The sequence below is a fragment of the Argopecten irradians genome, chromosome 16, assembly GCF_041381155.1.
Source record: "Argopecten irradians isolate NY chromosome 16, Ai_NY, whole genome shotgun sequence".
Taxonomy (NCBI): domain Eukaryota; kingdom Metazoa; phylum Mollusca; class Bivalvia; order Pectinida; family Pectinidae; genus Argopecten; species Argopecten irradians.
In genome coordinates, this window is record NC_091149.1 from 30,117,163 (window position 1) to 30,144,932 (window position 27,770).

Sequence of the window (27,770 nt, forward strand, 5' to 3'; positions counted from 1 at the left end):
CAAACCGGTTTGCACAATAAAGCGTTTCAATAATCCAGATTGTTTGTGGAAATTACCAATCTAGGAAGGTGATTCTCCGGCCTACATGAAGAAGTACACAAAGTTTATGTGATTTTCAATTAACATATTGTATAATGTTTATCGACATAAGAAATTAAGATTATTAATTTACTTCTGGATTCAAGCATTATAGTTTTGATAACCGTTGCAATCTGAAACAGTCGGTAAGTTCGACACAGGAGCTTGAGGTTCTGTTATGCAGGTTGGGGACACTCCCGTGTATGCAGGATAGTCCTGCATTTGAGTAACAGTCCTGTATTTGACAGGTCGGGGAGAAGTCCTAATTTGGCTATAATAGCCAAATATAGCAATATAAACAATGGCAAAACACATGGAATCTGCCGAAAAATGTATTTAAAGCAAAAAGCGAGTTTTACAGTAAATTGGAATATGATCCATGTTCTTAGTTATTACAAAAACGATGTTGAAACAAAAAACTCACCTGTGCAATTTTGTGTAAAATCCCTGGTTTTTATCGCCATGATAACAGAATGAACAAACTCTAACTGAAGGAGAACTCGGACCATACCCAAATCGGCCCATTGACATTTTCGGCCGCCGGTTAAAAAGGGAAAAAAAAAGTCGTATAAATCCCCTTCCGGTTGAAGCGACTCTGGCTCGATTGACACAAATGTGGGAGAACATGTGCAAGTTATTGTGACCTTCAGATGGATTAGAAATTGGTTAATAAGCAAATGCAGACAACAATTGCAATTTCCTGCTAGAAAAACGATGATTTTACAGAAAAATGCACAGGTGAGTTTCAGACATGTTAACCCTACCGATTCTGGCGGAAGTCTACCGCTTTTGAGACTGATATTCCGCCTACCGCTTTAATATCCAAATATTCCGATTTCTGCAAAACATCGTCTTCATTTTTTTTTTCTTCCGATTTCTGAATTTTTCATAGTCGGTTGGGGCTGCCATGGTGGCTTCAAAATGCATACCAGACGGAGAAGGCTGACTTGCTTCATAATTAAGTAAACAAAGGAGGTGTGAACACTCCCTGACCAACACCCACTGGTGCTAATTAGCAGCCTGGGGCTAGTTCCACCTTAGCTTGGTGGTGTCACTTATGTCTGAGTGTAACGATGTATGTGACGTAGGCCTACCGTAAGGAAACAATCATCTGGCCTTTCAATAAATTTTGTGCTTAAAACTAGTAAGCATCATTTCAAAAACAAACACTACTTATAATTGAAATGATTTACTCACGTTTTTAATGTAAAATAGGCATACAGTGTCTACTGAAAATCATAAACTTTGCAATCGTAATGGCCGCCATTTTGGAATGGGGTGATTCTAATAAAGGATCCGGATTTTGGTATATTTTTTCAGGATATCACTAAAAAAAAGTTATTATTTTTTTCAGAGTGATAATTTCTCTAGAATATTGGTGTAAATTTGAGAAGCAAATATTTGTATTTTTTCTTGCATAAATCAAAAGAAAATGAGTCCAGTATGTATTACAAAAAAAAAGTGAAAAAAAACCCAAAACAAATAGACAAAATGTATAATTAAAAAAGGTGATAAATAGCATTGAAATAAAAGTATACAATGTATTTATTGGCATTTTTCATCTTCTAAATTTAATGTAAGCCTTAATTAACTTTTAAAAATACAAAATGAGCCAACATGCAAGGCCTATGGTAATAATTAAAGTTAAATCATAATTTGTTAACAAAATATGTTTTTGTAATTGTTTTGCATATTATTGATATTTATACATCTCTGACGCGTCGCGAAAAATGCCGCGTGTAATGCTACCGCTTTGGAGTCAAAAATCTACCTCTTTTTGCTCAACAAAGGTTAACATGTCTGGAGTTTTTCATTTTAACCTTGTTATCGTGTCAACTTAGGACAAGGATAACGTACATAGCGCCCAAAACTCTCGCTTTTTGCAACATATACCTCATCTTGAAGAATCAATGCGTTTTGCCACTGTTTATATAGCAATATTTGGCTATTATAGCCGTATTTGGCTACAATAGCCAAATCAGGACTTCTCCCCGACCTGTTTGAGGGATAATTTTGTTACGCAAATGCAGGATTCTGTGAAATGAAAACTGATAAAGTTGTTTTAAACTTTGTTATCAAAAAAGGGTGTCATAATTTTTACATGGCATCATCACTAATACAACTTTCCACATTATTACTCAAATGGAAACATATTTCATTATCTAAATGTTTGTAAAAGTCACAAACAAAATCACCTCTATTGCATACTATGGGGCTAAAAATAGAACACAGGTGAAAGTCAATCAACCATGACATTTGCACTAAATTTCCCTGATAGTTATACACTGCAGTCTATGGAGAGCACCTAAATTGTTACTTTATTACAAAGTAAGATAATAGAAATCAATAGTTCATACACGAAAACATTAAGTCTTCAATCAGCTATGTCTATCTGAAAATTATGACGCCCTTTTTTGATACAAATTTTGTGCAGGCTAAATTCAAAGGTTTTGAGCCGGGGCTGTTTTCATCCTTCATAATGTTTTGAATTATTGTACAATTTCAACTTATTTGTACTAACCTATATATTGTACAATTTCAACTTATTTGTACTAACCTATATATTGTACAATTTCAACTTATTTGTACTAACCTATATATTGTACAATTTCAACTTATTTGTACTAACCTATATATTGTACAATTTCAACTTATTTGTACTAACCTATATATTGTACAATTTCAACTTATTTGTACTAACCTATATATTGTACAATTTCAACTTATTTGTACTAACCTATATATTGTACAATTTCAACTTATTTATACTAACCTATATTTTGTACAATTTCAACTTATTTGTACTAACCTATATTTTGTCTTACTATATACCTGATTTCATATTTCAAGTATTGCAAAAATAGCACATATTGTACTTTAAAAGTAGTCAAAAATGTGATTTGTTTATGTTGTTGATTTTTCAGGTGAAAAAACGACTTTCCGATCATATGAATTTTTGGGACTTTTTTCATGTTAAAAAATTAAGATCCTCCAAACCAAAAAGCAGAAAACAAATTCTTAAATTGCAATTATTTGGGGGTAAGGCCTCTATTTTTTTGTATTTTTAGCCCACCATCTTCAGATTGTGGGCTATTCAAATCGCCCTGCGTCCGTGGTCCGTTGTCCGCCGTCCCTCGTCTGGCATCCGTCGTCCGTCCGTAAACAATGCTTGTTATCACTATTTCTTAAAAACTGCTGCAGGGGATTTGTTCAAACTTCACATGGAGGGTCCCCTTGGTCCATATTTGTGCCATACAGATTTTGAGGCTGATCAGAAAAACAAGATGGCCGCCAGGCAGCCATCTTTGATTTTGGCAGTTGAAGTTTGTTATCGATATATATCTTGAGAACAACTGAAGGGATTTTGTTCAAACCTTACATGGAGGTTACCCTTGGTCCCTAGTTGTGCCATACAGATTTTGAGGCTGATAGGAAAAACAAGATGGCCGCCAGGCGGCCATCTTGTATTTTGATAGTTAAGGTTTGATATCCCCATTTCTCAAAAAGTGCTGAAGGGATCTTTCTCAAATTTAATATGTAGGTTCCCCTAGGGCCCTTGTTGTGCATATTGCATTTTGGGACCGATCGGTTAACAAGATGGCCGCCAGGCAGCCATATTGGATTTCGTTATTCAAAGTTTGTTATCGCTATTTCTCAGAAAGTACTGAAGGGATCTGTCTCAAAATTCATATGTAGGTTCCCCTAGGGCCCTAGTTGTGCATATGTTGATTTGGGACTGATCGGTCAACAAAATTGCTGCCAGGCAGCCATCTTGGATTTTTATATTCAAAGTTTGTTATCGCTATTTCTCAGAAAGTATTGAATGGATCTTTCTCAAATTTCACATGTAGGTTCCCCTAGGGCCCTAGTTGTGCATATTGTGATTTGGGACCGATTGATCAACAAAATGGCCGCCAAGGAGTCATCTTGGATTTTGATAGTTGAAGTTTGTTACCGCTATTTCTCAAAAGGTACTGAAGCGATCTGTCTCAAATTTTATATGTAGTATGTTTGAAAAAGTTTAAAAACTAGAGGAAAGATCCATCTTTCCTTTGTCAGATATAGATCATTCTTTGGTGGGCGCCAAGATCCCTCTGGGATCTCTTGTTACTGGACTACTGGCTGTTATCTCTGTTTCAAACATTGGGAACACGCTTAACAGGAAGGTACAAGAACTTGTGAGTTGGGCCAAGACTTTGAGGATGTGACTGAGTCGATTAACCACACGACTAAACAGGTGGCTCAATTTGTAGAGAATCCAGCTATAATAAGTGTTTGGTGGTCCTGGGTTCGAATCAAACCCTGGTCTGGCCACTACATTTTTAGCTCACCTGTTACATACATAGATATCTGATCATCACTAATGAGTAATACAATATTTCAACTGTAATGCATTTTTGACCAATTGGTTACACTTTTAATGCTAATTGAACTTTTATGTTAATATTTGTTATTTCAGAAATTCAGATGGATTTTCATCAGAAAGACATGGTGAAATTTAGAAAAAATCGTCGACCGATAAGATTATAATTATTTTTCGAAGATTGTTGATTGTCAAAAGATTGCGATTATATACAAAGATGATCGACACGGAAACAGACTCGGTCCAAGACTCCAATGGAGACGTAAGAGAGTTCTCTCAGCACAGACTACTGCTGGAGGTGGACAGTGAATTAGACTCCAACGATATCGAGAATATGAAGTTCCTGTGTCAGGACGTTATTCCGTTAAGTAAACTACAGAAGATTGACAGAGGAATCGACTTGTTTGTACAACTAGAACATGCTAACAAGATTTCACCCAAGAAAGGCAATTTGGAAATGCTTGTAGAGATTCTGTTCAGGGTGCGAAGACTTGATCTAGTTAAAAAATTAGGAAGAAATTCGAAAGAAGTTAGAAGAAAGTATGGAGGTTCTGACCGGGCTGAATGCACTAACTTGCTGCCATTTAGGTAGGTATATGATATATACATTATATTTCACTAAGATGTTAACTACTTTACACTTCAACTTATACATAGTGAAACTGACTATCCAAATAAATTGAATAGTTTAATGCCCTATTACAGTCAGGGTCATATCAACACATGTCAGGTATAATGGTTGGGGAAAGCTGGAGTTCCGGAGGAAAAACACTGACCACTGGTCAGTATCTGGTGTCATGCATTAAATGTACCTCCTGCATAAATATTGTCTGTATACTTTTTATTCTGCATAAAAAGTATCTTTCTATACCCCTACCAAAACATACCCCCATGCATAAAATGTAAACACCCCCCCACCCCCCACTGAAAATGTTCATATTCATTAAATTTTGTCTAAGAAAGTTTTAAATGACAGCTGTAATGTTACTTAAATGGATTCAATCCAATTCAGACTAATTCACTCGAAGATTGAAATTTTTGGTAGGGACGTACTTTTCATGGAGAATAAAAAGTACCCCCTTGGAGTGGTAACGAGCTAAGTTGGGTCACACAAAGTTTCAATTGACAGCTGTAGTGTCACTTATATGTATTCAATCAATTTCAGAACAATTCACAGGAAGATTGAAATTTTGTTAGGGGGTTACATTTTATGCAGAATAAAAAGTAACCCCCCCCCCTGCCTCTGGAGTAGGACAGTGATATATTACGTAATTTAATGGCCAGTGTATGTGTCGAATGATTATTCTTTAATCCAAACTTGTTGAAATAGACGAAACAACTGAAAAAAAAAATTGACCTTGGGGTGAGGATTTCTCTGTTAGGGTTGCAGACACTAATAACTGCCACTCTCAGTTCTGCTCAAACTAAATTTAACCATTTTGAGACAAAATATATTGAATACGAACATTTTTAGAAGGGGGGCATTTATGCAAGGGGATACCTTTTATTTAGGAATAAAAAGTATCCGGCTAGTAGGGGGTACTTTTTATGCATGACACCAGCAGCAGCCCCACATTGATGGAATTCAAACTAATGACCAAGATGTTGAGCACTTAAAGTAATTAGAAAGATGAAATTGTGTCCAAGCCATACTTGCATTTATTATACGTTTTTCTTTTTGCTCATTTCAGAAATTTGTTGTATGAACTGCTTGAGGAACTTACTCAAGAGGAATATGTGACAGCTAGATTCGTATTACAAAGTGAGTTTGGAAAAGGAACAATGTCAAAAATAAAGTCAATGATGGAATTCTTCACCTTTCTGGAGCGTGAACAGGAGCTAGAAATAGATGATGTTGGAATTCTGTACAGGATAATGGACATAGTGAAACGGTCGGACCTGAAACAAAAAATTCAACAATATGAAAGTGAGTAAATTAAGTATCTTTACAAGTAGCAGGGGTAGGGGTGGGGGTTGAACTATCTTTACAAGTAGCAGGGGTAGGGATGGGGGTTGAACTATCTTTACAAGTAGCAGGGGTAGGGGTGGGGGTTGAACTATCTTTCTTTGAACTATCTTTACAAGTAGCAGGGGTAGGGGTGGGGGTTGAACTATCTTTACAAGTAGCAGGGGTGAGGGGTGGGTGGGGTTGAACTATCTTTACAAGTAGCAGGGGTAGGGGTGGGGGTTGAACTATCTTTACAAGTAGCAGGGGTAGGGGGGGGTGAACTATCTTTACAAGTAGCAGGGTAGGGGTGGGGGTTGAACTATCTTTACAAGTAGCAGGGGTAGGGGTGGGGGTTGAACTATCTTTACAAGTAGCAGGGGGGGGGAACTATCTTTACAAGTAGCAGGGGTAGGGGTGGGGGTTGAACTATCTTTACAAGTAGCAGGGGTAGGGGTGGGGGTTGAACTATCTTTACAAGTAGCAGGGGTAGGGGTGGGGGTTGAACTATCTTTACAAGTAGCAGGGAGTAGGGGTAGGGGTGGGGGTTGAACTATCTTTACAAGTAGCAGGAGTAGGGGTGGGGGTTGAACTATCTTTACAAGTAGCAGGGGTAGGGGTGGGGGTTGAACTATCTTTACAAGTAGCAGGGGTAGGGGTGGGGGTTGAACTATCTTTACAAGTAGCAGGGGTAGGGGTGGGGGTTGAACTATCTTTACAAGTAGCAGGGGTAGGGGTGGGGGTTGAACTATCTTTACAAGTAGCAGGGTAGGGTGGGGTTGAACTATCTTTACAAGTAGCAGGGGTAGGGGTGGGGGTTGAACTATCTTTACAAGTAGCAGGGTAGGGGTGGGGGTTGAACTATCTTTACAAGTAGCAGGGGTAGGGGTGGGGGTTGAACTATCTTTACAAGTAGCAGGGTAGGGGTGGGGGTTGAACTATCTTTACAAGTAGCAGGGTAGGGGTGGGGGTTGAACTATCTTTACAAGTAGCAGGGGTAGGGGTGGGGGTTGAACTATCTTTACAAGAGGCAGGGGTAGGGGTGGGGGGTAGCAGGGGTAGGGTGGGGTTGAACTATCTTTACAAGTAGCAGGGGTAGGGGTGGGGGTTGAACTATCTTTACAAGTAGCAGGGGTAGGGGTGGGGGTTGAACTATCTTTACAAGTAGCAGGGGGTAGGGGTGGGGGTTGAACTATCTTTACAAGTAGCAGGGGGTAGGGGTGGGGGTTGAACTATCTTTACAAGTAGCAGGGGTAGGGGTGGGGGTTGAACTATCTTTACAAGTAGCAGGAGTAGGGGTGGGGGTTGAACTATCTTTACAAGTAGCAGGGGTAGGGGTGGGGGTTGAACTATCTTTACAAGTAGCAGGAGTAGGGGTGGGGGTTGAACTATCTTTACAAGTAGCAGGAGTAGGGGTGGGGGTTGAACTATCTTTACAAGTAGCAGGGGTAGGGGTGGGGGTTGAACTATCTTTACAAGTAGCAGGAGTAGGGGTGGGGGTTGAAATTTAAATACATGACATGAAGTATCAAATTATTTTTAATGTAATCAATGAAAAATCTCCTATTGAATCGGCCACATCTTGTCCTATCGTGATGTTTCATTTGGCAAAAGTTATATTTATGTCTTGCAGACATTTGCAGTTTACCAGGTTGCGAAATTTGTTAAAATTGCTTGTTTAAATGTTTTGCTTTTGGAAGTCCTTTATATATCTGTCCTACAGTTATGATTTATGTATAAAGTTTCTGAGTGTCTGTTGATAGGACACCCCAACAAGCGTGGCCACCTCGGTATCACAAGCCCACCCCTAGCTCCAGTAGCTGGACTGGGACTAAAGCCAGAAAGGAGACACATTATTATTAACCCAACAACAAACGCAGTCCAGGTATCCGATAACGACGTAGAAATGATGGATACTACTCAGAATGTCGCACCACCTGCTGCGCCAGGAAGTGGTATGTAACCAGCTTATTTTCATTTTAACCATATCTCTTTCACGGTGACTTTACCTCTTTCACAGAGACTTTATCTCTTTCACAGTGACTTTACCTCTTTCATGGTGACTTTATCTCTTTCATGGTGACTTGATCTCTTTCACAGTCACTTCATCTCTTTCACAATGACTTGATCTCTTTCACAGTGAATTTATCTCTTTCACAGTGACTTTATCTCTTTCACAGTGACTTTATCTCTTTCATAGTGACTTTATCTCTTTCACAGTGAATTTATCTCTTTTTCAGTAACTTTACCTCTTTCACAGTGACTTTGTCTTTTTCACAATGACTTTATCTCTTTCACAATGACTTTATCTCTTTCACAGAGACTTTATTTCTTTCGCAATGACTTTATCTCTTTCACAGAGACTTTATTTCTTTCAGTGATTTTATCTCTTTCACAGTAATTTTATCTCTTTCAGAGGTACTTTATCTCTTTCAAAGAGACTTTATCTCGGTGACTTTATCTCTTTCAGGGTGAATTTATCTCTCTCACGGTGAATTTATCTCTTTCACAATGACTTTATCTCTTTCACAGTGACTTTATCTCTTTCACAGTGACTTTATCTCTTTCATGGTGAATTTTATCTCATTCACGGTGACTTAATCTCTTTCACAGTGACTTTATCTTTTTCAAGGTGATTTTATCTCATTCACAGTGAATTTATCTCTTTCACGGTGACTTTATCTCTTTCACAGTGACTTTATATCTCTCACAATGACTTTATCTCTTTCACTTTGACTTTATCTCTTTCACAGTGATTTTATCTCTTTCACAGTGACTTTATCTCTTTCACAGTGACTTTATCTCTTTCATGGTGAATTTATCTCATTCACGGTGACTTAATCTCTTTCACAGTGACTATCTTTTTCAAGGTGATTTTATCTCATTCACAGTGAATTTATCTCATTCACGATGACTTTATCTCTTTCACAATGACTTTATATCTTTCACAATGACTTTATCTCTTTCACTTTGACTTTATCTCTTTCACAGTGATTTCATCTCTTTCACAGATACTTAACCTCTTTCCCAGTGACTTTGTTTCTTTTTACGGTGACTTTATTTCTTTCATAGTGATTTTACCTCATTCACATAGACCTTATCTCTTTCTCAGTGACTGTACCTCCTTCATGGTGACTTTATCTCTTTCATTGTGACTTTATCTTTTTACGGTGATTTTATCTTTTTCAAAGTGGTTTTATCTCGAGCTGTTTCACCGTGACTTTTATCTCTTTTATGGTGAGTTTATCTCTTTCACAATGACTTTATCTCTTTTTTACACTTACTTTATCTCTTTCACAGATTGTATCTGGTTGCCATGTTGATTCAACCTTTTGACCTTGTTCTCTTATTGATTTGACCTTTTTCCCATGTTGATATGACCTTTTTTTCTTGTTGATATGACCTTGTTTCTGTGTTGATTTGACCTTGTTTCCGTGTTGGTTTGACCTTGTCTCCGTGTTGATTTGACTTTGTTTCCTTGTTGATTTGACCTTGTTTCTATGCTGATTTGACCTTGTTTCCGTGTTGGTTTGACCTTGTCTCCTTGTTGATATGACCTTGTTTCCATGTTGATTTGACCTTGTTTTCATGCTGATTTGACCTTGTTTCCAAGGGGTTTGACCTTGTTTCCGTGTTGGTTTGACCTTGTTTCCATGCTGATTTGACCTTGTTTCCGTGTTTGTTTGACCTTGCTTCCGTGTTGATTTGACTTTGTTTCCATGTTGATTTGACCTTGTTTCCGTGTTGGTTTGACCTTGTTTCCGTGTTGGTTTGACCTTGTTTTAGTGTTGGTTTGACCTTGTTTCCATGTGACTTTGTTTCCTTGTTGATTTGACTTTGTTTCCTTGTTGATTTGACTTTGTTTCCATGTTGATTTGACCTCGTTTTCGTGTTGGTTTGACCTTGTTTCCGTGTTGGTTTGACCTTGGTTCCATGTTAATTTGACCTTGTTTCCTTGTTGGTTTGACCTTGGTTCGATGTTAATTTGACCTTGTTTCCTTGTTGGTTTGACCTTGCTTCCGTGTTGGTTTGACTTTGTTTCCATGTTGAATTGACCTTGTTTCCGTTTTGGTTTGACCTTTTTTCCTTGTTGATATGACCTTGTTTCCATGTTGATTTGACCTTGTTTCGGTGTTGGTTTGACCTTGTTTCCGTGTTGATTTGACCTTGTTTCCGTGTTGATTTGACCTTGTTTCCGTGTTGATTTGACCTTGTTTCCGTGTTGGTTTGACCTTGTTTCCGTGTTGGTTTGACCTTGTCTCCTTGTTGATTTTACTTTGTTTCCTTGTTGATTTGACCTTGTTTCCATGTCGATTTGACCTTGTTTCCGTGTTGGTTTTACCTTGTTTCCGTGTTGGTTTGACCTTGTCTCCTTGTTGATTTGACTTTGTTTCCTTGTTGATTTGACCTTGTTTCATACTGATTTGACCTTGTTTCTGTGTTAGTTTGACCTTGTTTCCATGTTGATTTGACCTTGTTTCTGTGTTGGTTTGACCTTGTTTCCTTGTTGATTTGACCTTGTTTCCATGCTGATTTGACCTTGTTTCCGTGTTGGTTTGACCTTGCTTCCGTGTTGATTTGACTTTGTTTCCGTGTTGGTTTGACCTTGTTTCCATGTTGATTTGACTTTGTTTCCATGTTGATTTGACCTTGTTTCCGTGTTGGTTTGACCTTGTCTCCTTGTTGATTTGACCTTGTTTCCTTGATGATTTGACCTTATTTCCATGTTGGTTTGACCTTGTTTCGGTGTTGATTTGACCTTGTTTCCGTGTTGATTTGACCTTGTATCCTTGTTTTTTAGGACTCCTTGACAGCCACATTACTAGCATCAGTATAGAGCTAGCGAAGGAACCACGGTGGAGAGCATTATGCTCGGAGCTTGGCATAGACATTAATGACTTGGATGAGCTGACTGCAGCAGCAGAGTCGGCGGCAGGCAAAGTTAAACTAATGTTGATGCACTGGAGAGAAGTTAAGGTTCAAAATAGCTCTGACGCTGGACGGTTGTTGTACCTTGCAATGTACAAATCAAATTTCCAGGTTCTGGCATTGCAGCTTGGTTTGAGAAATTTATTCCCGGGAGTAGAAATGGAGCACATTCCCAACAGCACGGCAGGTAAGAATTACAAAAGTTTTAAAGAGGTAGAAGTCTAAACAGTTAAAAGTATAAACGGGTAAAAGTATAAATCAGGTATTAGTCTTGAATAGGGAAAAATCTAAATCAGATGAAAGTCTTGAACAGGGAAAAATCTTAATCAGATAAAAGTCTTAACAGGTAAAAGTCTAAACAGGTAAAAGTCTAAACAGGTAAAAGTCTGAACAGGTAAAAGTCTTTGTAGGTGAAAGTCTAAATAGTTAAAAGTCTAAACTATTGTATTTACTTTTTGAGCCCACCATCATCAGATGGTGGGCTATTCAAATCGCCCTGCGTCCGTGGGCCGTGGTCTGTCGTCCATCCATCCATCGTCTGTCCGTAAACAATGCTTGTTATCACTATTTCTTAAAAACTGCTGCAGGGATTTTGTTCAAACTTCACATGGAGGGTACCCTTGGTCCATAGTTGTGCCATACAGGTTTTGCGGCTGATCGGAAAAACAAGATGGGCGCCAGGAAGCCATCTTTGATTTTGGCAGTTGAAGTTTGTTATCGATATTTCTTGAGAACTACTGAAGGGATTTTGTTCAAACTTCTCATGGATGGTTCCCTTGGTCCCTCGTGTGCCATACAGATTTTGTGTCTGATTCGAAAAAACAAGATGGCCATCAGGCAGCCATCTTGGATTTTGGCTGTTGCAGTTTGTTATCGCTATTTCTTGAGAACTACTGAAGGGATTTTGTTCAAACTTCACATGGATGGTTCCCTTGGTCCCTTGTTGTAAACCATATAGATTTTGTGGCTGATCCAAAAAACAAGATGGCCACCAGGCAGCCATCTTGAATTTTGGCAGTTGAAGTCTGTTATCACTATTTCTTGAAAACTTCTGAAGGTTTGTGCAAATTTCACAAGAAGAATCCCATTAGTCCCTTGTTGTGCTATGCAGATTTTGAGAATGATCGAAAAAACAAAATGGCCACCAGGCAGCTATCTTTGATTTTGGCAGATGAACTTGGTTATCGCTATTTCTTAAGAACTCCTGATGGCATTTGGTTCAAACTTCACATGTAGGGTCCTCTTGATCCCTTGTTGTGCCATGCGGATTTTGAGGCTGATGGGAAAAACAAGATGGCCACCAGGAAGCCATCTTTGATTTTGGCAGATGAACTTGGTTATCACTATTTCTTAAGAACTCCTGATGGCATTTGGTTCAAACTTCACATGTAGAGTCCCTTTAATCCCTGCTTGTGCCATACAGATTTTGAGGCTGATCGATAAAAAAGATGGGCGCCAGCCAGCCATCTTGGATTTTGGCAGTTGAAGTTTGTTATCGATATTTCTTGAAAACTACTGAAGGGATTTTGTTCAAACTTCACATGTAGGGTCCTCTTGATCCCTAGTTATGCCATGCAGATTTTAAGGCTGATGGGAAAAACAAGATGGCCGCCAGGAAGCCATCTTTGATTTTGGCATGTGAAGTTTGTTATCAATATTTCTTGAGAACTACTGAAGGGATTTTGTTCAAACTTCACATGGATGGTTCCCTTGGTCCCTCATGTGCCATACAGATTTTGTGTCTGATTTGAAAAACAAGATGGCCACCAGGCAGCCATCTTGGATTTTGGCTGTTGAAGTTTGTTATTGATATTTCTTGAGAATAACGGAAGGGATTTTGTTCAAATTTTGTATGTAGTATGTTTGAAAAAGTTTGAAAAGCAGAGAAAAGATCCATCTTTCCATTGTCAGACATAGATCATTCTTTGGTGGGCACCAAGATCCCTCTGGGATCTCTTGTTTTGTTTTGAGGTTTTAGTTTTTTAGACCTATAGTAATCATGTTTCGTTCCTTGTCGTCTGCCGTGTGCTCTTGTTTGCAAATATAATTTCTTTCATTTCCTGATGAAATTGAAACAATTGAAACAAATAACGACATCAATACTAAACTTTTTGGTACAGAAAACACCGAGACTGCCATGGAAGTGCCAGGTAACATACCGACGCTGGCTCCAGGTAATCTCCCAACACAGGCTCCGTCAGCGTCTGGAAACTTACCAACACAGGCTCCACCAGCTCCAAGAAATGATCCAAGTCATGAGGTAGCCATCGCAGCAGTACCGCCTCGTCCACAACTCTTAAACGCTGACAGACAGGAACAAGAAAATATTGCTATTCATTCAGGTGAGCAAGCATTTATACACGAAAGTGACACAGTAACACTGGCTTATATCTACCATGGGGGCTGATGAAATTGATTGTTATAAGCATAGTTTGTTATACACATATTACAAGCATCTTACAGGAAAGTTGACAGGTTATGAAATGTACAACATTTTAATTATGAATTTGTTGTTTGTGTGTTTTACTGTAGCAGTGAAATGTTTACAGTAAAACATTGAGTTATGTATGGGAGTTATTCCCCTTGTTACATGTTATAGAATCCTTTCTTTCATCAATATTACTTAAATAAAAAATAAAGCAATAGAAAACTTAAGGAAGACTCCTTATCTTAAGATTTTTAACTTCTGTAATCCTTTTTATGGACAATCTTCAGTTCAGGAATTCCTTGAACGGATGGCTGTGAAACTTTGCCCCGGCTTGTCCTGGGCTTGTTGTATGGGAAGAAATACAATGTAAATATAAGTAAAAAATATATTATATTTTATAAAGGAAAAAAGTAAATTTCAAGCTGCTTTTTATGTAAATTTGTGTGTTGTTCATGATTTATTATTGCTACTTTTAATATACATTTACAGAGGAAGCCCAGATTTCCATTGTAAACCCACCAGATACTAATCAGCCAGCTCAACAAAATGTCCAGACAGGTATGTACATAGTGGATAGTATGTAGGACACAAACAACAAAATGTCCAGACAGGTAGGTACATAGTGTTTAGTATGTAGGACACAAACAACAAAATGTCCAGACAGGTAGGTACATAGGGTATAGTATGTAGGACACAAACAACAAAATGTCCAGACAGGTAGGTACATAGGGTATAGTATGTAGGACACAAACAACAAAATGTGCAGACAGGTAGGTACATAGGGTATAGTATGTAGGACACAAACAACAAAATGTGCAGACAGGTAGGTACATAGTGGATAGTATGTAGGACACAAACAACAAAATGTCCAGACAGGTAGGTACATAGTGTTTAGTATGTAGGACACAAACAACAAAATGTCCAGACAGGTAGGTACATAGGGTATAGTATGTAGGACACAAACAACAAAATGTGCAGACAGGTAGGTACATAGTGCATAGTATGTAGGACACAAACAACAAAATGCCCAGACAAGTAGGTACATAGTGTATAGTATGTAGGACACAAACAACAAAATGTCCAGACAGATAGGTACATAGTGTATAGTATGTAGGACACAAACAACAAAATGTCCAGACAGGTAGGTACAACATGTAGGACACAAACAACAAAATGTCCAGACAGGTAGCTATATATAGGTACATAGTGTTTAGTGTTTATTTATTGTTAATGATAAAATCATACAATATTATGGCTGTTTTAATGTATACTTCATTGTTAAATGATAAAATCATACAAAATTATGGCTGTTTTAATGTAGACTTTATTGTTAAATGATAAAATCATACAAAATTATGGCTGTTTTAATGTATACTTTATTGTTAAATGATAAAATCATACAAAATTATGGCTGATTTAATGTATACTTTATTGTTAAATGATAAATCATACAAAATTATGACTGTTTTAAGTATTTATTGTTAAATGATAAAATCATAAAAATTATGGCTGTTTTAATGTATACTTTATTGTTAAATGATAAAATCATACAAAATTATGGCTGTTTTAATGTATACTTTATTGTTAAATGATAAAATCATACAAAATTATGGCTGTTTTAATGTATACTTTATTGTTAAATGATAAAATCATACAAAATTATGGCTGTTTTAATGTATACTTTATTGTTAAATGATAAAATCATACAAAATTATGGCTGTTTTAATGTATACTTTATTGTTAAATGATAAAATCATACAAAATTATGGCTGTTTTAATGTAGACTTTATTGTTAAATGATAAAATCATACAAAATTATGGCTGTTTTAATGTATACTTTATTGTTAAATGATAAAATCATACAAAATTATGGCTGTTTTTAATGTAGACTTTATTGTTAAATGATAAAATCATACAAAATTATGGCTGTTTTAATGTATACTTTATTGTTAAATGATAAAATCATACAAAATTATGGCTGATTTAATGTAGACTTTATTGTTAAATGATAAAATCATACAAAATTATGGCTGATTTAATGTATACTTTATTGTTAAATGATGAAATCATACAAAATTATGGCTGATTTAATGTATACTTTAATTGTTAAATGATGAAATCATACAAAATTATGGCTGTTTTAATGTATACTTTATTGTTAAATGATAAAAATCATACAAAATTATGGCTGATTTAATGTATACTTCATTGTTAAATGATGAAATCATACAAAATTATGGCTGTTTTAATGTATACTTTATTGTTAAATGATGAAATCATACAAAATTATGGTTGTTTTAATGTATACTTTATTGTTAAATGATAAAATCATACAAAATTATGGCTGATTTAATGTAGACTTTATTGTTAAATGATGAAGTCATACAAAATTATGGCTGTTTTAATGTATACTTTATTGTTAAATGATAAAATCATACAATATTATGTCTGATTTATTGTATACTTTATTGTTAAATGATAAAAATCATACAAAATTATGGCTGTTTTAATGTAGACTTTATTGTTAAATGATGAAATCATACAAAATTATGGCTGTTTTAATGTATACTTCATTGTTAAATGATAAAATCATACAAAATTATGGTTGTTTTAATGTAGACTTTATTGTTAAATGATAAAGTCATACAATATTATGGCTGTTTTAATGTATACTTTATTGTTAAATGATAAAATCATACAAAATTATGGCTGATTTAATGTAGACTTTATTGTTAAATGATGAAATCATACAAAATTATGGCTGTTTATGTAACTTTATTTTAATGATAAATCATACAAAATTATTGTTTTAATGTGACTTTATTGTTAAATGATAAATCATACAAAATTATGGCTGTTTTAATGTAGACTTTATTGTTAAATGATAAAATCATACAAAATTATGGCTGTTTTAATGTAGACTTTATTGTTAAATGATAAATCATACAAATTATGCTGTTAATGTAACTTTATTGTAAATGATAAAATCTACAAATTATGGCTGTTTTAATGTATACTTTATTGTTAAATGATAAAATCATACAAAATTATGGCTGTTTTAATGTAGACTTTATTGTTAAATGATAAAATCATACAAAATTATGGCTGTTTTAATGTATACTTTATTGTTAAATGATAAAATCATACAAAATTATGGCTGTTTTAATGTATACTTTATTGTTAATGATAAAATCATACAAAATTATGGCTGTTTTAATGTAGACTTTATTGTTAAATGATAAAATCATACAAAATTATGGCTGTTTTAATGTATACTTTATTGTTAAATGATGAAATCATACAAAATTATGGCTGTTTTAATGTAGACTTTATTGTTAAATGATAAAATCATACAAAATTTATGGCTGTTTTAATGTAGACTTTATTGTTAAATGATAAAATCATACAAAATTATGGCTGTTTTAATGTAGACATCTTATACTTTATTGTTAAATGATAAAATCATACAAAATTATGGCTGTTTTAATGTAGACTTTATTGTTAAATGATGAAATCATACAAAATTATGGCTGTTTTAATGTATACTTTATTGTTAAATGATGAAATCATACAAAATTATGGCTGTTTTAATGTAGACTTTATTGTTAAATGATGAAATCATACAAAATTATGGCTGTTTTAATGTATACTTTATTGTTAAATGATAAAATCATACAAAATTATGGCTGATTTAATGTAGACTTTATTGTTAAATGATAAAATCATACAAAATTATGGCTGTTTTAATGTAGACTTTATTGTTAATGATAAAATCATACAAAATTATGGCTGTTTTAATGTAGACTTTATTGTTAAATGATGAAATCATACAAAATTATGGCTGTTTTAATGTATACTTTATTGTTAAATGATGAAATCATACAAAATTATGGCTGTTTATTATTTTAATGTAACTTTATTGTTAAATGATAAAATCATACAAAATTATGGCTGTTTAATGTAACTTTATTGTTAAATGATAAATCATATGGCTTTATTGTAACTTTATTGTTAAATGATAAAATCATACAAAATTATGGCTGTTTTAATGTAGACTTTATTGTTAAATGATAAAATCATACAAAATTATGGCTGTTTTAATGTATACTTTATTGTTAAATGATAAAATCATACAAAATTATGGCTGTTTTAATGTAGACTTTATTGTTAAATGATAAAATCATACAAAATTATGGCTGTTTTAATGTAGACTTTATTGTTAAATGATAAAATCATACAAAATTATGGCTGTTTTAATGTAGACTTTATTGTTAAATGATAAAATCATACAAAATTATGGCTGTTTTAATGTAGACTTTATTGTTAAATGATAAAATCATACAAAATTATGGCTGTTTTAATGTATACTTTATTGTTAAATGATAAAATCATACAAAATTATGGCTGTTTTAATGTAGTACTTTATTGTTAAATGATAAAATCATACAAAAATTATGGCTGTTTTAATGTATACTTTATTGTTAAATGATAAAATCATACAAAATTATGGCTGTTTTAATGTAGACTTTATTGTTAAATGATAAAATCATACAAAATTATGGCTGATTTAATGTATACTTTATTGTTAAATGATAAAATCATACAAAATTATGGCTGTTTTATGTTTTTATTGTTAATGATAAAATCATACAAAATTATGGGTTTTATGTAACTTTATTGTTAAATGATAAAATCATACAAAATTATGGCTGTTTTAATGTAACTTTATTGTTAAATGATAAAATCATACAAAATTATGGCTGTTTTAATGTAGACTTTATTGTTAAATGATAAAATCATACAAAATTATGGCTGTTTTAATGTATACTTTATTGTTAAATGATAAAATCATACAAAATTATGGCTGTTTTAATGTAGACTTTATTGTTAAATGATAAAATCATACAAAATTATGGCTGTTTTAATGTATACTTTATTGTTAAATGATAAAATCATACAAAATTATGGCTGTTTTAATGTAGACTTTATTGTTAAATGATAAAATCATACAAAATTATGGCTGTTTTAATGTATACTTTATTGTTAAATGATAAAATCATACAAAATTATGGCTGTTTTAATGTATACTTTATTGTTAAATGATAAAATCATACAAAATTATGGCTGTTTTAATGTATACTTTATTGTTAAATGATAAAATCATACAAAATTATGGCTGTTTTAATGTATACTTTATTGTTAAATGATAAAATCATACAAAATTATGGCTGTTTTAATGTAGACTTTATTGTTAAATGATAAAATCATACAAAATTATGGCTGATTTAATGTATACTTTATTGTTAAATGATGAAATCATACAAAATTATGGCTGTTTTAATGTATACTTTATTGTTAAATGATAAAATCATACAAAATTATGGCTGTTTTAATGTAGACTTTATTGTTAAATGATAAAATCATACAAAATTATGGCTGTTTTAATGTATACTTTATTGTTAAATGATGAAGTCATACAGTATAATGGCTGTTTTAATGTATACCAAACTGTCACTGTTTATCTGTGTTACTGTTAGTTGTCAGTAGTAACCTGACTTCAGAGGGTAGAGGTCATTTATATTTTCTGAACTCTTTATAACAGCTGAGGGTAGAATGCAGGGAGGATCTGAGGTGCCGCGTCCGACGGTCAACGAGACGGAGCAACAGAGACAGGAAAGGGAACTAATGCAGCAAATGCAGCGCGCCCATATGGACAACGAGCTGGATCTACCGAGCTACAAAATGGACGCCAGACCTAGAGGTATGTACACAGTCTTTATTGAAACTCCGTGGGATGTGCTGTTTGGTGTCTGTGGCCGTATGCTTCTGTTATTATCAACCATTTGCTATTTGGCTGTATCTGGGATATGATCATACAGCAGGGGTTATACTGGAATCAGGTTGTCTGTCTGTCTGTCTGTAGACATTACTTTGTCATAAATAATATTCAATATCTAATCATAATGAATCCTATTTAACATCTTATAATAATCATTTGTTTTTAGGTGTCTGTGTGATAATCAACAATGAACAGTTTTACAAGATTCCTGGTGACCCAAATAGTAAAGAAATGCCAAACCGAATGGGGACAAATAGAGACGCCGGTAAGAGGGCAACCCTGTGTTTGGGGCTAGTTAAATGATATTCTTACCTAGAAATCCAGTCATCTTAAAGTTATCACACTCGTTTTATGGTGATGGAAAGCTTATCATTCTTACATACAGTCAAACCTGTCTATAAAGACCAGCCAATGGACACAGGAAAACTTAATAGCCAGGTGGTCTTTATACACAGGTAGAATTGTGTTGGAATTAGTCATTTAGGAGCCTGGAAAAGTGGCCTTTATATACAGGTGGCCTTTATACAGAGGTAGAATTGTGTTGGAATTAGTCATTTAGGAGCCTGGAAAAGTTGCCTTTATATACAGGTGGCCTTTATACAGAGATAGGATTGTGTTGGAATAAGTCTTTTAGGAGCCTGGAAAAGTGGCCTTTATATACAGGTGGTCTTTAAACAGAGTTGGTCTCTAAGGCAGGTTTTCATGTTAAAAGAATCATACTCATGGTGATATAGTGTTACTTATTTCTGTTTGTCCTGTTCTGACTTGATTGGAAAAAGGGTTAAACAGATATTGACAGACCATTTTATTTTGTTTTATTTAGTTTTTACGCAGGAAATCAAATGGTTATGGAAATGAAATAATCAGCTCCTTTTCTTTATAAACCCTATTAAAAATGTATTCATGTTATAATTCTTTTGAGATGTTATCCTGTTTTAATTTCTTATTTTGTAGAGAGATTGACATATATCTTCCAAAAGCTTGATTTCCGAGTACAAATCCACAACAACCAAACGGATGTGGAGATTGTTCAGGTATTAAGCAGAATTGGCTATGATAATCATAACGATTACGATTGCTTCGTCTGCTGCATTCTAACTCACGGAGCTTCGGGACACGTCTACGGTAGTAATGGGAAGATGATCAGAATTAGTGTGTTGACAAGCTTCTTACGGGCCCAGAAGTGTCCTACCCTGGCTGGGAAACCCAAACTTTTCTTCATCCAGGCCTGTCAGGGCAGAGAAAAACAGGAAGGTGAGGAATTAGCATAAGGCGAAGCTTCAATGCGTGTGGAAAAAGTAAAGATTAAATGATATTCTGAGAGTGCTCTATTCTCTTTGGAAACTCAAGGTTTGCAACAAAATAATTTTGAATTAAAACACTTAAGTGTTTGACCTGTTTTAGATATGACCTTCCAAGTCAGCTCCATACTTATGTGTTTGAACTGTTTTAGATATGACCTTCCGAGTCTGCTCCATACTTATGTGTTTGACCTGTTTTAGATATGACCTTCCGAGTGTGCTCCATACTTATGTGTTTGACCTGTTTTAGATATGACCTTCCGAGTGTGCTCCATACTTATGTGTTTGACCTGTTTTAGATATGACCTTCCGAGACTGCTCCATACTTATGTGTTTGACCTGTTTTAGATGTGACCTTTCAAGCCTGCTCCATACTTATGAAAAAACCTGCATTATTTCATTAATTACTAGTCTTATTTTCTTCCATTCATGGCTTAAAAATTTAATTTACCAGCCCATAAAGGAAAAAATGGCGTCGTCATTTGTAATGTTGCTTCTGATTGGCTGAGATGACGGCGTAATGATTTCATAGACAAAGGAGTCCCAAAATGAAATTTTGAATATTGAAGAGATGGTTTTTTGTAAATTGAATTATATGGATTAATTTGAATAGATTTTTTGTGGTATGGAGATATAACACAAAAATATGAGTGTACTCTCATTATAAAACGCTTCGCGTGAAACAAAAAGTTGAAATTCAATGTTATAGGTTACGACATTGAGGCCGATGCTGCTACGATTCCTTTTCACTTGCCTAAACAACCGGACTTAGCTACGGACATCACGGGGAGAGAGATGATACCAGACGAGGCAGATTACATTCTAGGATACGCCACAGTTCCTGGATATGTATCATACCGGAGTAGAAGCCAGGGAAGCTGGTTCATCAATAAACTTGTGGATATGCTCGACAAATATGCCTACAGGTCAGTTTAATCTCAGGGTAAACATGTAAACATTCATAGTTAACGCAATGACGTATGAATACAAACCCAGAGTAGGATCGGACTACTTCTAGTTCACGTTTCGGTAAGATTTTGCATCATATGATAATCTAAATAAACTTTAATTACTTAATTTACGTTTGACCTTTTCACAGATGACTGATTTGCTTTGCATTAATGATAAACTAAAAAACGATTTTGGTCTTCTACTTGTCTCAAGACTGATCCTTAGGCGGCACAGATAATATTATACTCGTCAGTAGCCTACTCGGTTGACAGAAGGAAGTGTAAACAAAGTTTCTTCGTTGTCGGATTTAAAAATAACAATAAAGAGCTGTTATTAAATCCAATTAAATATGTATTTGACATCAAAACAGAATATGTGTTCAAGAAATATAACGGTAATAAACAACAAAATGAATCGCTGGTTGGGGTGTCAACCGGGGGCTTTCCTCAGGAATGTTCGAGGAATTCCATAATTATGTCAGTCACACACCATGCAAACACTTGTCTATCATCCGTAAAAAAAATATAAGTCATAACTATGGAGAATTGAGTCTATATCGCGTTCGTAGACAGATACATACATGACAAACATTCAGCAGCTCAACGGTCAATACCATCAATAGGCTATATCACAGTTACATTCCTTGGTTGAAAATCAAATATGGGGGCTCGCTCCACTTCGGACCGTATCACTACCCTGACAACGATACATACCGGTAGTCCTTCAGCCTCAATTATCTCAATTTTTATTCGAAATGGACATTATTGATATATTATCAAATTGAGAAAAACACCACATTTTAAGAATACTTGAAAAGTGTCATTGTTATATTTCAAATCAAACTGCAGCTATAAAATTCAACAATCAGAACTATATCGACGGCCATCCTGACTACCATAGTTACCCAGCTTAGCAACCAATATCGTTTCAAATTTGATCATGAACATGTTAAAGTAGACTAATTTAAGTATATATATTGATGGAATAGTGTTTTGATTGCGTTAAAGATGGCATGAACGAAATGGGATACAGACATATTCTACATGTAGCGCTAACGCGCCACATTGAATATATCTGTATCCCATTGCGTTCATACCACCTTTAACACTATCAAAACACTGTTCAATCTCTATGTTCATACTTCCATGGCTTCAGCTTTGATGGGTAAACATGTAAACATTCGTGTGTACTATCTTCCATGGCTTCAGCTTTGATGGGTAAACATGTAAATATTCGTGTGTACTGTCTTCAATGGATTGAGCTTTGATGGGCAAACATGTAAACATTCGTGTGTACTATCTTCCATGGTTTGAGCTTTGATGGGTAAACATGTAAACATTCGTGTGTACTATCTTCCATGGTTTGAGCTTTGATTGGTAAACATGTAAACATTCGTGTGTACTATTTTCCATGGTTTGAGCTTTGATGGGTAAACATGTAAACATTCGTGTGTACTGTCTTCCATGGTTTGAGCTTTGATTGGTAAACATGTAAACATTCGTGTGTACTATCTTCAATGGTTTGAGCTTTGATGGGTAAACATGTAAACATTCGTGTGTACTATCTTCCATGGTTTGAGCTTTAATGGGGGTAAACATGTAAACATTCGTGTGTACTATCTTCCATGGTTTGAGCTTTGATGGGTAAACATGTAAACATTCGTGTGTACTATCTTCCATGGTTTGAGCTTTGATGGGTAAACATGTAAACATTCGTGTGTACTATCTTCAATGGATTGAGCTTTGATGGTTGATGGGTAAACATGTAAACATTCGTGTGTACTATCTTCCATGGTTTGAGCTTTGATGGGTAAACATGTAAACATTTGTGTGTACTGTCTTCCATGGATTGAGCTTTGATGGGTAAACATGTAAACATTCGTGTGTACTATCTTCCATGGATTGAGCTTTGATGGGTAAACATGTAAACATTCGTGTGTACTATCTTCCATGGTTTGAGCTTTGATGGGTAAACATGTAAACATTCGTGTGTACTATCTTCCATGGATTGAGCTTTGATGGGTAAACATGTAAATATTCATGTGTACTGTCTTCAATGGATTGAGTTTTGATGGGTAAACATGTAAACATTCGTGTGTACTATCTTCCATGGTTTGAGCTTTGATGGGTAAACATGTAAACGTTCGTGTGTACTATCTTCAATGGATTGAGCTTTGATTGGTAAACATGTAAACATTCGTGTGTACTATCTTCCATATCTTCCATGGTTTGAGCTTTGATGGGTAAAACATGTAAACTTTCACTGTGAACATTAAATATGTAAATATGTGTGTACTATCTTCCATATCTTCCTCTTCCATGGTTTGAGCTTTGATGGGTAAACATGTAAACATTCGTGTGTACTATCTTCCATGGATTGAGCTTTGATGGGTAAACATGTAAATATTCATGTGTACTGTCTTCAATGGATTGAGTTTTGATGGGTAAACATGTAAACATTCGTGTGTACTGTCTTCCATGGTTTGAGCTTTGATGGGTAAACATGTAAACATTCGTGTGTACTATCTTCCATGGTTTGAGCTTGATGGGTAAACATGTAAACATTCGTGTGTACTGTCTTCCATGGATTGAGCTTTGATGGGTAAACATGTAAACATTCATGTGTACTGTCTTCCATGGTTTGAGCTTTGATGGGTAAACATGTAAACATTTGTGTGTACTATCTTCAATGGATTGAGCCTTGGTGGGTAAACATGTAAACGTTCGTGTGTACTATCTTCCATGGTTTGAGCTTTGATGGGTAAACATGTAAACATTTGTGTGTACTATCTTCCATGGATTGAGCTTTGATATCATTTTGTGTATAGAAACATTCATGGTTAGCCGATGGAACAATAAACATATAAACAAAATTTGTTATTTATATAGCAACCACATAAACAACCAAAGTTTCTACAAAACAAACTTTTGTTAAACTGACAGTATCTATATTTTTGTTATCATTTGTGTCTTTTTTGGTATTTTTATTGAAATGGGATTCAGAGTAACACAGAACCTTACATAGGTGTCTCAGGGAATAGGGATATCTCAACTCAAATGTAAGATTTTGGCTGCTTTCTGAGTTCAAGATCAATGAAATGAATTAACTTAAAACATTCACCTATTTTAGATATGACCTTCTGAGTGTTGGTAAAGGTCAATGTGATCATGTTAAGTTAAAATGTTTAAATGTTTGATCTGTTTTAGATATGACCTTCTGAGTGTTCTGGTAAAGGTCAATGTGATCATGTTAAGTTAAAATGTTTAAATGTTTGATCTGTTTTAGATATGACCTTCTGAGTGTTCTGGTAAAGGTCAATGTGATCATGTTGAGTTAAAATGTTTAAATGTTTGATCTGTTTTAGATATGACCTTCTGAGTGTTCTGGTAAAGGTCAATGTGATCATGTTGAGTTAAAATGTTTAAATGTTTGATCTGTTTTAGATATGACCTTCTGAGTGTGCTGGTCAAGGTCAATGAAGAAGTAGGAAATGCCATTGCTAACGTTGATGGTGGACGATACAAACAGATTCCAGCCCCTCTGGTCACTCTTCGGAAGAAACTCTATTTCCGCTGAATCTTCATCAACACTGACACCAAGCTACAAATTATTACACTGTGATACTGATGTAAAGTGCTATAATATTCCCCACTCAATCATGTTATTTCTAATCCATATTACAGACTTACCTGCCCTTGTCAGTAGGTTTTGATGATTATGTCATGTTTCTGAGAGTGTAACATCATACTTTGTTTTGTCAATGTATTCTGAGAGTGTAACAACGTACTTTGTTTTGTCAATGTATTCTGAGAGTGTAACATCATACTTTGTTTTGTCAATGTATTCTGAGAGTGTAACATCATACTTTGTTTTGTCAATGTTTTCTGAGAGTGTAACATCATACTTTGTTTTGTCAATGTATTCTGAGAGTGTAACATACTTTGTTTTGTCAATGTATTCTGAGAGTGTAACATCATACTTTGTTTTGTCAATGTATTCTGAGAGTGTAACATACTTTGTTTTGTCAATGTATTCTGAGAGTGTAACAACATACTTTGTTTTGTCAATGTATTCTGAGAGTGTAACATCATACTTTGTTTTGTCAATGTATTCTGAGAGTGTAACATCATACTTTGTTTTGTCAATGTTTTCTGAGAGTGTAACATACATTGTTTTGTCAATGTATTCTGAGAGTGTAACAACATACTTTGTTTTGTCAATGTATTCTGAGAGTGTAACATCATACTTTGTTTTGTCAATGTATTCTGAGAGTGTAACATCATACTTTGTTTTGTCAATGAATTCTGAGAGTGTAACATACATTGTTTTGTCAATGTATTCTGAGAGTGTAACATACATTGTTTTGTCAATGTATTCTGAGAGTGTAACAACGTACTTTGTTTTGTCAATGTATTCTGAGAGTGTAACAACATACTTTGTTTTGTCAATGTTTTCTGAGAGTGTAACATACATTGTTTTGTCAATGTATTCTGAGAGTGTAACAACGTACTTTGTTTTGTCAATGTATTCTGAGAGTGTAACATCATACTTTGTTTTGTCAATGAATTCTGAGAGCATATTATCATAAAAGTCCAGCATGTTTTCTTAGTGACATGGTCTTGAATATATCATATAAAACAACCTGTATTATATAGCTGCCATAGCATTTATTGTATTCTATGTTTGGTAATCCATTTTCCTAATACAATAACATTTGTTGAAATTGAAATTATCTAATATTCCTCATATCAATCAGATTCATACTTATCGTAGCATCATTCATATTTTAGAATTTTATTAAATTTTTTGACTCATAGACTTTGAAAGTCTATTTAAAAAAAAAAAAAATTGTGTACAATTATCGTATATTTTATGTTATGTTTTCTTCAGAACAGTTTTGCTAATTTATGATTTTTTTTTTTTTGATTTTTCATCTTTCACCAATTTTATAAAAATGCCTAATTTTTCAGCTTATTTAAGATTGTTTCCTTAAAGATGCTCCATCGCCGACAGAGCATAAATGATATTCATCATTTGAACAATAATTGGTTTTTAAACGTGTATATATACGCCTAATTAACACAAAAAATAACATAAAATAATTTAGTTCGCCTTTGGTGCATGCGTAATCAGTACTTCATTCCATATAGGATATAGTGCCACGGATTTTTTTCGGGATGCAATTAATTATTTTTCATGTATTTAACTTTAAGTAAAATTAGAAGCTCAAACTTTTCAATGGTGGTAATAGTGTAAAGTAAGTAACTTTTGTAACTGAAGAAAAATACTAAATCGTCTGCTCCTGTTTTTGATAGTGAAAAGATACCATTTGTCAGCGGTGGAGCATCTTTAATGTATTATTTTTTGGCGATGCATGGTATGATAGAGCCAAATTGTTTGTATGGTAGAATGGGATTTTCTGTCATACTTAGGCTGTAATACTGGTTTATCTAACGCAATACACTCCTGAGGCTGTATAACATGGCTACCCATGTATTAAAACTTTGTAACGTCACTGTGTCATCAAACTTACTATTTCTTGGTAAATTCTAATAGTGGATATGAAGGATGGGGATATTCTGCCATTAGGATCACAAAATGTTGTAAAATCTGAGTCTTGCCGATTGTGTGACCCTCGGCTAGAATATTAATCTCTCATATCCATAAATGAAAGAGTTTTATAGTCTGGAAGTGTAAAATAGGGTTGTTTAGTGTGGTAGATTATATATTGTACCGGCAGTAATTCTATGTTTTAATTGTGTCTTAATTACTGCTATTGCATGGTTCTGTAATTGAAAATGGCTTAAAGTTTATTTGTTAAATTTCTAGATAATTGTCATCCAATATGTGCGAAAAGTATATATATATAAATGAATTTGAATCACATGTTATTAATTTTTGTTTCATATTAAATTTTGTTTTATTTCGTTTGTTTG

The 27,770-nt window shown here is 34.5% G+C and overlaps 1 protein-coding gene across 3 annotated transcripts; it reads left to right on the forward strand.

The window, feature by feature from the left end:
- Window positions 1-9: 9 nt before the first annotated feature.
- On the forward strand, window positions 10-27,762 carry LOC138311069 (uncharacterized). Of its 3 annotated transcripts, none has more exons than XM_069252505.1 (12): window positions 10-102; window positions 4,538-5,029; window positions 6,133-6,368; window positions 8,150-8,341; window positions 11,188-11,502; window positions 13,436-13,657; window positions 14,233-14,301; window positions 19,346-19,504; window positions 19,749-19,847; window positions 20,537-20,836; window positions 21,593-21,809; window positions 25,278-27,762. In XM_069252505.1, exons 2-12 carry the CDS (start codon window positions 4,659-4,661, stop codon window positions 25,408-25,410), a joined length of 2,313 nt encoding a protein of 770 aa, XP_069108606.1. In that variant the 5' UTR covers window positions 10-102; window positions 4,538-4,658; the 3' UTR covers window positions 25,411-27,762. The 3 variants fall into 3 exon arrangements, with proteins under 3 accessions (XP_069108606.1, XP_069108605.1, XP_069108607.1); XM_069252504.1 differs by having other exon boundaries at window positions 52-224; XM_069252506.1 differs by lacking the exon at window positions 10-102 and adding an exon at window positions 405-816.
- The last annotated feature ends 8 nt before the right edge of the window (window positions 27,763-27,770 follow it).